Source organism: Lynx canadensis, chromosome A1 (assembly GCF_007474595.2).
Source record: "Lynx canadensis isolate LIC74 chromosome A1, mLynCan4.pri.v2, whole genome shotgun sequence".
NCBI classification, from domain to species: Eukaryota; Metazoa; Chordata; class Mammalia; order Carnivora; family Felidae; genus Lynx; species Lynx canadensis.
Window position 1 is genome coordinate 231,122,998 of NC_044303.2, and position 13,871 is coordinate 231,136,868.

The 13,871-nt window shown below is 41.9% G+C and overlaps 1 protein-coding gene across 1 annotated transcript in view; it reads left to right on the forward strand.

The window, feature by feature from the left end:
- The window catches only part of CTNND2 (catenin delta 2), a 946,486-nt gene that overhangs the window by 526,733 nt on the left and 405,882 nt on the right, over positions 1–13,871 (forward strand). Inside the window, 1 exon segment of the mRNA XM_030332482.1 lies at positions 2,447–2,619. Within this exon segment, the coding sequence (XP_030188342.1) occupies positions 2,447–2,619 (173 nt within the window).

The window sequence follows — 13,871 nt, forward strand, 5'->3', positions numbered from 1 at the left end:
TTGATCAAATACAACACTGATTCTATAAAAGATGAGCAGATCTGATTATTACGTGATATGTATTTCAGGAGCACATAAATCACATTTTTAATTGAAATTTCTTTGCAAAGGGACTTTAAATTGCTACCTTTAATATCCTGCCTGGAAGGCATTTGTAGGTTTCTGGTGATGATTTTATGAATCTCTTCAGAATTTACAGAATTGTTTCACTTGCTAACTTCATAGGCAAGAAAGTTCATCAGAGCAAAGTCATTCAGTCTTCCTCAAAGGCAAATAACCGGGACTCACAGTTCTCTTGCTTTATAGATTGTTTCACTGTGTACATGAAATTAAAGATTTTATTTTGTTTTGTTTCACTTTTACTGAAGTTTCCAAAGGTCTGGGCACTGTGGTGTTTCAACTTTCACTGCCCTGGAGATGCACTGTCATGGGGGAGGGGGTATGGCCAGGACAAGCCATTACCTCGGGGCAGAGAGAAGTAACCAAGGGAGGTCTCTGTGGGAAGCCCCCCAGTGGCAAGTAGAATGGTGACCACTGATCTTAAAGGGCCTTCCCTCTCTCACGGTGGCTCACTCTCCTCCGCTGAGCTGTGATCTTCAGTAGGGTAGCGACCAAGGGGAGCACCTTTGGCTACGGTCTGTAACTGTCCCCCTCCCCACCATGCCTCCCTCTTCTTCCTTCTCCTTGCATTTAGTCCCATCTGCCTCTGCCCCCATCACCCTGGCTCTTCTTCCTTCCGAGGGTTCTTTCGTATCTCAGTCTGCCCCTCACCTGGGCCTCTTGACTCTGTCGGTGCCTTGAAGTTGCCACAGCAGCAGTGGGGACAGTATGTTCCTGGCATCCACAATGAAACTCTGACTGCACTCCCCATAGACACATCGTATTTCTGGTGATTAGGCCTATAATACCATCAGTATGGATTAAACGATTTTTTTGCAGGCTATTGCAATCTTCACCATCTGGTATATACTGTTTGCTTGGGACTCTATTTTCTAAATTACAAGAAAAAGGATTACGATTGTACTTTTGTTATGCCCTTCATGATGAAATTGGGACTGGATGGGAGCATTTTTATATCCTTGCTTGACTTTTTTCCAGATTTCAAAATACCCGGTCTTACCTGTGTCCGTGAATTGGCTTATTATTCAATATCCAATGATGAGACGGTATATTTGCATTGTTTAGAGTTCTCACCAAAGAATTAGAGGGAAGGAAGGCGGAAGAAGTTCTTAAATGGCAAACATTATAGGAACTGATGCTTTTTGAGAAATATACATCACTTTTATACTATCGCGTGTCAAATCTGTGGTTTCATTCGAAACATGAAGCCATGTTATATTCTTGAAAAGAAAGAAGCAGGGAACTTGAAATCTGGCCACATTTATCAGGAACGATACTATTGTCTAAAATAGCCAAAGAGGGCGATTAAGGGTGGATGATGATTACAGCGTGGTCTGTGTGTATATAATTATGCTCTATCAAAAGAGGGAGAGACTTTGCGCTGTGGTTCAGATAGCATGAGAAAGCTTGTGTTGCCAAGTCCTTCCCACCCAACTCCTCCTTCCCACCCAACTCCCCCTCCTCACCCCAAACCCCTCTCAGACACGCACAAGTGTGCTTAGGCTCTTTTAACCCCCAAGACGAGTCGGTAAAACATTCGATTAAAGACATTTGCTTAAAAAGAAAGTGGGCAAACTCTCACAAGGAGCCCATTGAAATAGAAAGGAATACAATAAAACGCACTTTCTCATACAAAGTATAATTAAATAGGACAGCCAGGAACTGAGTCTCATATCTCCATCACTTGTAATATCAGCCACATCAGCAACACCAATTTGAGCACTGTATCTTCTCATTGTTCTGCACACGGCTGCGATGGCAAAGATAACCAGCCAGTGGCTGCTTATTCTGTGAGATCAGGGTGAATTCTGCATTGTTTGAAGACCTGTTAATATTTTAAACACTGTCTACCCTTCAGGCACTGAGGTATTACATCACTATTTATACAGCGCAATTTGCCACTGCTTGGAAGGTTTCGAGCACTTCAGCATCCTGATAATTAAGTAGGAGATAGAATTATATTAACACAATTAACATGAGCCAAAAGGTAGACTTTTAAATTATTTCAAATGTTTCTGATATTGTGTAATCCAAAAATAACTCCTTGATTAACTAATTTGTCTCATAAGAAATGTCTCTATGTAGGTCAGGATGAGATCACTTGAAAAAACTCTACTCTTTTGAGAACTTTTAAACCGCCAAAAAAGAAAAATCTCATTTAAGAACTGGAGTCAAATTATATGGTCATTTTAGTTCTCAGAATTCAAAGCATAGATGGCTGGAATCATGCGCGTGTGATAATTCTAGGCTACTCTCAATAAATAATACATGTCATTTCTGCTTCACTGAGGCTGTCACTTACTGCTCTAAATGACTTTCAATGCAGGGCCCAGCCTGCTCTCCCAGAGTGCACTTCAGCTCAATTCCAAACCTGAAGGGTCCTTCCAGTATCCGGCCAGCTACCATAGCAACCAGACCCTGGCCCTGGGTGACACGGCCCCTTCGCAGCTCCCTGCCCGAGGCGCGCAAGCCCGAGGTGCGGCCCACGGCTTCAGCCAGGTACGTGTGGGAACGGGGGTTCCACGGGAGCAGGTGGGGAGCAGGGCTGCGAGCTGGCCACCGCGTTCCCTCCTCCCCTCTTCGGGCATGCCCGGTAACTTGGGAAAGTTAGGAAAGATGCCTTCAGGGCTGTGAGTGAAGGAAATGAATGATCAAATACCATTATCAAGTAACACCGAATTGTAGATATTTTCTTGAGGAATGTCTGTGGATCACTCCTGCTGTCTACTTTGTACAGGCTCATCTATGTGAATGTGTGTCTCGTTACTATTTCTGTGTCTATATGGGATATAAATATGACAGACACTCCGAGTTTGTGAGTGCACCTGGAACCAATTTTTTCTCCTAAAAAAAAAAAAAAAAAGCATGAAATTATTCCTTGGGCATAATCGTATCAAGGAACATAGTATTAATGCATAATCAAGTACACGGAACTCTTCTGTAGATAACTGTGATTAGTTTAGGAGTGGTTACACGTTGTCAGGTTTGATTTTGAAATGTGCCTATAATTGTTTCTTTAAAGCCCCGCACTTTCTCCTGTCGTTTCACAGCACAAATTCATCAGGTGCAGTTGAGATCAGCTCTTGGTAAAGAGAACTAGCTCCTCACCTGAATTTGTTTTTCACGCGAGATGTAAGCGTTATTTACATGTTAATTTGGGGGTGCAGGCTTTAGTTGATCAGCCCACCAGAATTAATGTATTGATTGGAGGGCTCTCTTCTCTTCAGCTACTTTAAACTTACTGTAATCTCTGCATGTTTGGTCCTGGAATGAAGAACCGGCCACCTTCAAAGTAGCCCTTTAAGCTGATGAGCTTCATGTCATCCTTTCTGCACTAACGCTCGGGACCTCCGTACCCCGTTACCTCCGCCTGGAACAGTTCCCCAGCTGCACTACCCATCTGGGGGCTTCCAACGACCAAACCCATCCATCTCTGTTATCAATTTATCGTTACTACGCATCCGTGGATCTTTCCACCTAAAAACTGAAAGCAACCTGAGGGCAGGGCCATTTTCCTCTTTTATCAGCAGCCCCTAGCCATCCCGGTGGCCCTCTGGAAATGTCTGCAGACAGGTAGGAGGTAAGGCGAGCCAGAATGGCATGTGGTATAGTCACCGGGAGATGCTGATTTTCAGTGACATGGACACAGAGAAGCATGAACTGAAAAGTCTCAGTGCATTTCAATTCTTAAATTATTGCCCTGGCAATATGTTAAAAATACGATTACCTCCTGCAGGCAACACCCTTGTCCGTCAGTGGCTTTGTGACTTTTACCTTCTTGGGGATGCCAAGCACAGGGTATGTGAATAAAAGGGAGGGGTAAATAAAACATTCCACTGAGAAGATTGGCCGGCTCCCCCTGTTGTGGTGCAGTGTGTGACCCTTGTGGTACTTGATTTTTTTTAATGTTTATTTATTTTTGAGAGAGTGAGAACGTGAGCAGGGAAGGAGCAGAGAGAGAGGAGAGAGAGAGAGAGAGAGAGAGAGAGAGAGAGAGAGAGAGAGAATCTGAAGTAGGCTCCAGGCTCTGAGCTGCCAGCACAGAGCCCAACGCGGGGCTCAAACTCACAGACCGTGAGATCATGACCTCAGCCGAGGTCGGACCCTTAACCCACTGAGCCACCCAGGCACCCCAGGATCACTGTTCTTTAAATGTACTGGTCTGTTCTATTTCCCTGAAAGAAAGATGCAAGGATATGCGAGGGAATATCTAAAAATGATTTTTAATTTATTAGAAAAAAATCATACACACATGCATTTATCACATATACATAATACTGCATATTTTTTCATTACCTACGAACATTCATTATGTGATGTTTGAAACACTGGGTGTTGTCAGCATAGGAAATATTGTTAGATTGTTTTTTAATCTAATTTTATTTTATTAAGAGATAAAATGGAAGCTGTGATTTCACTATGTAGATGTAGATTTTTTTTTTTTTCTCAAAAGCATCCCATTCTTGAAAGGAACTATTTTTCTCCTTCTCATCTGTCTTCTCTTTGACCATGATACAGTGATTGTGGTAGAATGCACTCAATTTTGAATTCTTTGGAAGCAAGCAACTATATTACACACCGTCTTTTATCCTTACATCTGACTATACTTCTAGGTCCAAGAGGCCACATTCAGAAATGAGGAATATTTTATACTCAAATTAACCTGCGAAGGTTATGAATTTAGCTTTTACCAGCCTCCTAGAACTTCTAAGACACAAAGGTAGCAAAACAATAAAGTTCTATCTTTTAAAAAAAAAATATCTTGAACTCATATGACTCATGTTTGGCTTTTTTTTTTTTTTCATAAATACCTAAGACCTCTGTAATTTGAGCTGAAACACTGAATCAGTTTCTTTTTTTAAATCTGTATTACCATAGCTGAGCATCATGGAAAATAGAAATGTCAATATAAAATGAAAAATCAGTTAACTTCTCAACTCATCTGTGAGCATCTTCTAAGTTCAATTCACACATAGCTGTATAATGACTAGCTGTTAAAGCAAAGCTTTCTTATAAAATTAATAGCTACCATTTATTAAGCACGCAGACGTAATCTGTTTTACATGCATCATCTTATTTCATGCCCACCACGGGGCTGTATTAGTATCTACACTTTAAAGATGGGAAAATTCAAGCTCATCACATTTAGAGATGTTGTCACACACCATTTTAAGGAAGCAGTGGTAAAACAGGGCACAAAATCTGGACTGAGCTGAAGCCTAGTGATTCCAGCACTGTTTCATAGGTTTCCTTTTATTATTGACCATTTCAACACCTTGGATCTAGTAAGAGGTCTATCAATGTGGACAAGCAGTATGGCGGTTTATCTACTTCCATGTTATAGAAGTTCTGCTTGGAGCTAATTCTTTCATCCAGTACTTAACATGGGAGTATAACAGTGGAAACTCAGAATGACAGGATTGGGCCTCACATTAAAAGTCTGCTTTAAAATTTAATCAGAAAATGTAACAAAGTTGTAAAGATATCAAAGCTATGTATTTGAAGTCATCAGAGTTATAGTTTGAAGACGTCTATAAATGTGCATGTTCAAAGCGATAACTTAGGTTTGAGCCAAAAGTGACTGGCATACTCATTTACTCTGGCAGGTGGGTGGATGGAAAGTCTGAACATTCAAAGCAGGGGGTTGTTCTAATCCACTTGATTAACAGGATTGAGGCTGTTGACAAATACCTAAATCTTATTTATTTTACTAAGTGGTAGATCTTGGTACCATGATTTACTTTTAGCTTTTCTGTGCTGCGGTAGGAAAGTCATGTTTTATTGAATACCCTATAGGACCTCTGACTTCAAAATAATGTCAGAGAAGCGTTGAACAAGTAAACAGTATTTTTATTTGGCTTTAGCGTTATACCTAGAAAGTAGGGGCACCATTTCCCATTCCAATAACATCCCTTTTGTTTAGATTATCTCGAGAATCCCTCTATTCCAGTGGTTTTTCAGAGCCCAGTGACACATTCTTTTCAATATTCTGACTGGTGCAAAAGCTCATTTCTTCAAGGCTGGATTAATTTTTAGAATACCTTGTAGTCTGAAAGTGCCAACGGGGCTAGAGAAATTCAAATTATTGCCAACAGATACCAGACCAAGTTAATAAGGTCAATAATCAATCAACACAAAAACTTTTTTTTTTTTTTTTTTTTTTTGGTTGGTTGGTTTTTTTTTTTTTTTGTGGGTCTTAAAAAATATGTGTAATTCTAAAGTAAAGCAAATGGTTTTGTGTCTGGCTCATAAATCATGTCACCATGCAATGTCAAAGGAGTATCATGTGTGTTCAAAGATTCTAATTTCAATTAAAAAGAAAAAGCTCTGACTTATTCAGCAGAATAAATGTTGGTGGAGTGACCATCACCCGCTCTACACCAGACCCTGGCAATACATGCATCACCTACATTGCCCCATCGTATCTGCAGATAAAACTATGAGTCACAAAAGGTGCAATAGAATATTGATTCTCTGGTGTTGCTCTAACTACAATCCTTGGAAGTCCTTCCCCTCAGACACTAGGTTGAGTTTAGGAGACTGGGAGGCATAGAAGGTAAGACCCTACCTATCAACCCCCAGGGCCTTTCTGGGAAGTAACATGAGCCAATTTATGGTTATTCTTTCCCCCACCTTGCAGTCTCCATGCCCCAGCCTCTAATCAGGCTGTGTAGATAACCTCTCCCTCCGTTCCTCCGTCCCTTCCTCCTCCAAGTCAACCTTGTCCTTTATGTAACTCTCCTGAGGTGCCCCAGTTACATTTGTGTATCTATGGGCTATTTTTTTTAATGTTTATTTATTTTTGAGAGAGAGAGAGAGAGCGAGCAAGCAGGGGAGGGGCAGAGAGAGAGGGAGACACAGATACCAAAGCAGGCTTCAGGCTCTGAGCTGTCAGCACAGAGCCCAATGCAGGGCTCGAACCCACAAACCGTGAGATGATCGTGACCTGAGCCAAAGTCAGAGGCTTAACCGACTGAGCCACCCAGTCTCCCCATCCGTAGGTTATTCTTTAATGCATCTGAGACGCTTTGTGTGCCTGTTGTAAGCCGTGTGCTGTCGTGTGTGCTTGGGAGAGGGCAGGAAAGAAAACAGACACAATCCCCGCCCTCAAGGAACCTACATTCCAGCAGCAGCAAATGAGAACGCAGAGTATCGACACGGGGAATAAGTAAATTACGTAGTTTGTTAGAAAGCGATGATTTCTATGAGGAGGAAATGACGCAGAACAGGATAAGCAGGATCCAAAGTGTGGGACCGGGTGTGGTATATGGGGCCTTGTGCAGAAGGTAAGGATTGGGAAAGACCTGAAGATGGGGAGAGAGGTCGCTGTATGTAGGGGTGCCGTGGGGACACCGAATACGATGAATGGCTCCCGGATGAGGTGGCCTGGCATCTTGATGGGGCAGCAGGGAAGCTAAAGCAGGTGCAGGACTTTTCAAAGGGGCTGGAAACCCAGCCCGTTATTGTCAGGACCTTGTGTTTTACTCTCAGAGGCACTGCATGGCCTGACGCAGGCCTTGAGAGCATCATTCTACCGTATCACGTACAACGCCTGTAGTTAGTCACACAAGAGTCTGTTTCTTCCGATCAGACTGCCTTTGCTGCCAGAGTAGGAACCACACACAGTTGACCTCCACATCCCAAGTGACCGGCCCAGGGTTCACCAGGTGTCCATCAGGCTCCTCAAACCCCAGCCTCCCTCTTTACAGTCGTACCACAGAGGTTGTGGGTAGAGAGCCGATAGAGAAGCTGGCTCTCCTCCAGGCTTGTCTGCTTCCGCTCACATCAGATTCCCTGTGGATCGTATGAAATGCATCGAGGAGTCGCTCCAAAAATGTCGGTGTCTCCCCCATGTGCAAACATGAAGTAGTCTCCCCGAGCATTTCTTCCCTCAAAGAAACAAAATGTGCAAGAGAGAAAGTATACCCCTGTATAAAGGGCACTAGCAAAGTAGCATCGGACCCTCAAGGTTTTAACACCGCTCTCATGTTCTTCCGCAGAACTGATGTAAGTAGGGGCGTATTTATAATTCTAGAAAAATGCCTGCTTGCTGTAGGAAAGTCAGAATCGTATGCTGGTTTGGTAGAATAAAACTGGGCAATAGTGGATATATCCTAGAAAAACAGTAAGCTTTCTCAGAAGCAAAGTTGCCATTTCTTTTTTATTGGGGCCGCTTATTTAATGTGGCACCGACTTTTATGTCTTAAAAGTGCTCATGTAGACTATATCGTAATTATAAATATGCCATCTGCCCACTTGGGCCAGCGCCCTGGTGTTTGTTGAATTTGGAGCATCTCTTACAGGTGGTACAGTCTCACATCAGGACGATGTGAAGGTCAAGGGGGTGGAGAGCTCTGGGGATGGTGGCTCAGTGGACAGAGACCCACGTGGTGTAGAGGAGGAGCAAGTCCCCAATAAACACCTATTTATTGACCGCTGAATGAAAAGGGTCATACAGACAACTGGGGTGACATCACTCCGATTTGCTTCATTATGAGCAAAGTCGTTGTCTGGTAACATTGATGAAGAGAAAAGTCACCCATGACCTTGGGAAACACAAAATTACATGGATGCATTTAGCATATATACAGTGCATAGCATTTAGAGGAGAAATCATGCCATTTTGTCTATTTTCCTTGACTTGTCTGTGGGAAACTAGCGGTTCTTTTAAGATAGTTTTCAGATGACCACCTATTGGAAATCTTTCCTCATTGCGCCGCTTTAAAATCTTCCCCCTCCATTTTCTGTTTCCAGTATAAATATATTTAGTCTGGCTTCAGTAGGTGAAACATCTCTCCTTGCAGGGAGGGTGTGTGTTGTACTATAACATTTCCTCTCCTAAGTAAACATTTGATTTGGCTTCTTGAAGTAAATACTGAATGAACCTCTTGCCGAAATAAACCGTTTTTCTTGGTAGTATATTTTTCCCAAGGCCCGTTTAGTTTTTTTTTTAACAGTTGCCATCCAGAAACCCTCCTTACATATTCTTTAAGACAAATTTATATAAGTCGCTGTTTTCTTTTTCTCTCTTTTCTTTCCATTCATAGAGACTTTTAATGGCCATAGGAAATACTTTTCTGAATATTTATTGATAATGGCCCTAATCATACTTTTATTAAGTGGAGGTCAGAGGATAGGAAACCCTCTTTATAGTATCTGGGAAACCTTGGAAAAGGGCTCACTTAGTGCCTCCTTCTCACTTGAGTGACAGACATGATTTGCAAGAGCAGTGCTCTCTCCCTTTGTCTCACACTCGCTCTCGCTTTCTCTCATAATTTTGAGACCCTCCTGCAAAAAGAAAGCAGTGAGTGCGGTCTCCATTATTATCTCAGAGATTATAGCTCTTAGGGTCCTTTAAATCAAATTGTCCTCCTCTGAAGAAGGAATTTCTTCCCAACTCCTTGGTTGTTACAATTACTTAAGTTTACTTTGCTCTGGGTATCACCTTTTGCTGTTACGACAAGGTCACCGCCAGGTAAACCCTGTGCTTCCGTTCTCATCCAGCAGTGATGACTCCAGGGATAGTGTGAACTGTGACCAGAAGCTGTCTCTCTTTATGTTTCCTGTTAGTTTTTACCAAAACCAGTGCTCCTCAAGGGAATTGCTGGACAAAGGTCTTCATGATTCTATTTGGCTATTTCCAAAATCAAACCTTTGTCACAGCACCAGGCTTTTCTACCTTGGGGATTATTTTAAAGAGTGACATTCCTTCTAAAGTTAATTTCAAAAGAGAGGTTATCAAAATTGGGGGGCGGGGGGCAATGGTAGTAGTGCTCAGGAAGATGTATTTCATCCCAGGGAGTAAGTTAGTTCAAGGGCACAAAACTTTTGGGGAATGTCGATTCATTTTAATTATTTTGTACTGTAGGAACATTTCTGATAATACCTCAATGCGACTGCTTTCTGGAGGTGTGATTTCTTCTATTTTCCAAGTTGTGAGGGTCGACGGCTTTGTCATCCTGAGCACCTGAGTGTGCTGACCTAAAGCCCCATGCAGACTTACTCTAGGAAAGTTCTCCGTGCTCTCAGATATTTTAATCAATAGCATGTAGCTAATATTTCTAAATCGTGTTACCAGATTGTTATGGTTTAGAAATGTATTTCTTCAGAGACTTCATCTTATGGGACACCTGGGTGGCTCAGCCGGTTAAGTGTCCAACTTTGGCTCAGGTCATGATCTCACGGTCCGTGGGTTCAAGACCCGCATTGGGCTGTGTCCTGACAGCTTGGAGCCTGGAGCCTGCTTCTGATTCTGTCTCCCTCTCTGTCAGCCCCTCCCTGGCTCTCTCTCTCTCTCTCTCACTCTCTCTCTCTCTCTCAAAAATAAATAAACATAAAACATTTTTAAAAGATGTCGTCTTAAAGCCATGTCCTATTTATTTAGTATTTAAACGCTATTCAAGCTTCTTAACTCATCAAACAAATATTATTCAGTCATTGCTTTTATTCTCTTATTTGCCTCAACTGGCTGCCCACCCCTTGCTCACTGAGTCAGTGTTGTCTCTGTGTGTGTGTGTTCTTTGGCGCCCTGGCCCTGTGGTGTCTCCCTTGCTTTGAAACGTGCTCACCGGCTTCGCCTCTCATTGCCAGTGTTTTTGCCCAGGACCTCCGTAGTCACCACAACCAGGACTGTCTGCACCATGAATTATTAGGTTCACCAGTCTGATGGTAATCCCAGGAAAGTGAAAGTGATGAATGTGGCCCGTGGGGAAAACAGACAGCTGATCGACGGCTCCCTCTGGGAAGCCATGAAACAAGGGCTCCTGTTCCCCATTCCTGACAGTGTCGGCCTGGCTGCCCAGCTTTCCGGGCAAATACTCCTCCTGACCCAGAGTTAGGGGTCTCGCTGACAATTCCAGGAAACTTGGCAGGTCTGAATGCGTCTTCACGGGGACTTCCCATAAATCATGGGCCTGCTTTATAGAACGTTGTGTCGCTCAGTGACACTGCTTACTTGTGGTTTGAAGTCAGGATTCCTTAGACAGCCCAGGCTGTCAAGTTTCTTTTTTAACTGGCTGGAAGCATGGCTGGGTTTTGTTTTGCTTTGCTGGCACTGCCCGATCCCCAGACAATGAGGATTAAACAAGTTTCCAAGTTTGGAGAACTTCTACCCCACGTCACCCCCATGCCCAGCCTCACCCTGTTTATGCAAGATAAAATGTAAAGGATGAGGAAGTGACTCTGCTCTCTGTTGAGGCCAGTGCCACATTCTGGTCCAAGAGTGCCATGTTTTCAGAGATTCAGGCTTCCCGAAAAGAACGATGTCATAATTGTTAACCTGGCATTATTCTGTATAAATGACGATAGGTCTCCACAATAATGTCATGGTAAAATACAATCGCAGAGAGGCCTTCAAGAACAAAGTCCTCATTTGTATGTGGAACATAGCAGGTGCTAGTTTATGGTTTATTGAGTTAGGGAATGAATTAAAGCATGGATCTTGAATACTGTTGGCTAATGGGTGGTGGGAATAATGTATACGTTGCCTAAATTCCCATTTTAGTACTCTTTTTACTACACTTTGAAAATCCATTCTCCCCTTAAACACTTTCATAAAGTAGGTATAAAGGTACTCCACAATTACACAAGAGGCCTTGGTGTATAAGTGTATACACACAAACACACACAAACATAAATGTATAAATCACAACGAGTATTTGCTAAATCTGACCCATCTGAAACTTATATGTAAACTATTATGCAGATGAAATACCTAATCTATAAGAACTTTCATAAATTTTATATATTGCTCATGTGTCATTAAAAAACAAATCCCGACTTTTTTTTAAATTTGAGATATAATGTTCTTAAAGTAGCCATGGGAACTGGAATAATGTTTCACTTTTCTCTTGATGAATTTCCACAATGGGAAGCAAGAAAGGAAAGACATTTAGTGTGTACCAAACTCAGCCTATTGGAAACTATTTAATCAGAGTGTCTATTTGGCAATGTTCTACTTCCTTGTTAATTTCACATGGGTGGGTCTCCTATTTCAGAGGGGTAAGAAAAACAAAGTAACCCTCTGGGTGTTGTCTGTTCCCAAGAGCTGAAAATGAAGACCCCGGCAGAAATCGTCCTTCTCCAAAGGACTGTCTTACAAGACAGTATTAGGGCACAGTCTGCCCCAAGTATGTAAAAAAAGTTTTCTATCATCCTAAGGGTCTCATCATCAATAAGAAGGTTATATCAATTCTTACTGCATTTCCAAATATCCTTAGGGAAGAAGGTGTCATAGTCATTAGTTTTTCGTTGATATTGTTGTTCGGGATTTTTTTTTTTTTTTAATGTTTATTTTTGAGAGAGACAGAGCACAAGCAGGGGAGGGGCAGAGAGAGAGGGAGACACAGAATCCAAAGCAGATTCCAGGCTCTGAGCTATCAGCGAACCATGAGATCATGACCTGAGCTGAAGTCGGATGCTTCACCAGCTGAGCCACCCAGGCATCCCTGGTTTAATTTTGTTTGTTTTTTTTAAGTGAAGTTTTGGAATGCTATCTTTAAAACTGGATTCACAGTTTAATAGTGTTAACACGCTTTTAAGGTGGAATTGAGCTTCTGTGACAGTCAAGTGGGTAACATTCATTCTATGTGTGTTGAAATCCGCCTAGATCATTTTAACCCATTTTAACCCTAGGTCATTTTAACCCAATGACCTAGGTAGTAATAAGCCTAGATCTGAGGCACAGATATTGTATCCTTAACTGGCTAAGAGTTGCTAGACAAATTATATAATGGAACAAAATATAAACACAAGAGTGGAAGCACGCTTTCAAAACATTACTGCTTTTGTCTAATTGATGCTCAAAAACAGATTTCTTTGTGTAGCCAAAGAATCATTCTTAGGCCTTGATTACTCCACAGCCTTCAGAATGGAGTCTAACATCCAAGGGTTATTTATTGAAAACTGCAAAGGGACATACGCAATAGTCCAGTGAGGTAGGCCACCACCTACAGTTGCCTGTTGGAATTCAAATTAATTAAAATTAAATATGTGTTAAAATCCAATGCCGATGTTAAGTACCCAATAGACTCCTGTGTCTAGTGGCCTGCCATATTGGACAGTGATACAGAACATTAACAATGTGAGCAATACCAATCTTAAAAAGCATATAAATTTTCTTTTATGTTTTAATTATTTTCATGTAAAATAATGGCCAAATTTCACCAAGATCCTACGCTATTTTAAAGATTTTGGAATGGGGCACCTGGGTGGCTCAGTCAGTTAAGGGTCCAGTTATTGATTTCAGCTCAGGCCACGATCTCACAGTTCGTGAGTTCAAGCCCCCTGTCAGGCTCCGCGCTGGCAGTGTGGAGCCTGCTTGGGATTCTCTCTCTCTCTCTGCTCCTCCCCCCTCTCAAAATAAATAAATAAACTTAAAAAAAAGAGAGAGATTGTCGAATGGGCTGCTATATAGCCTGTCAAAATATCTGGAGGTGGTAGGCCAGTTCTCAAAACTTCTACGGGCTCGGGGGCCATTTAAGGAATCTTTTGAGAGTAATATTTAGCAGCCAGCACTCCTGAGACTAGAAGTGTCAACGGATTAAAAGGAAAATTAAATGTGTGCAAAGTGTGTTCAGGGTTTTCCTGGTAGCCACATCAGTCTAACATTTAAATCCTAGAGTTCTACATAGCATTGTTTTCATTTATATTTGTATACTTTAGTATTTATTAAAAATTGTGCCACTTGGTGATAGCATTGCTGATGTCACATAGGGTTATTAATGTTACATATCCAAGACATAACTCAAAGT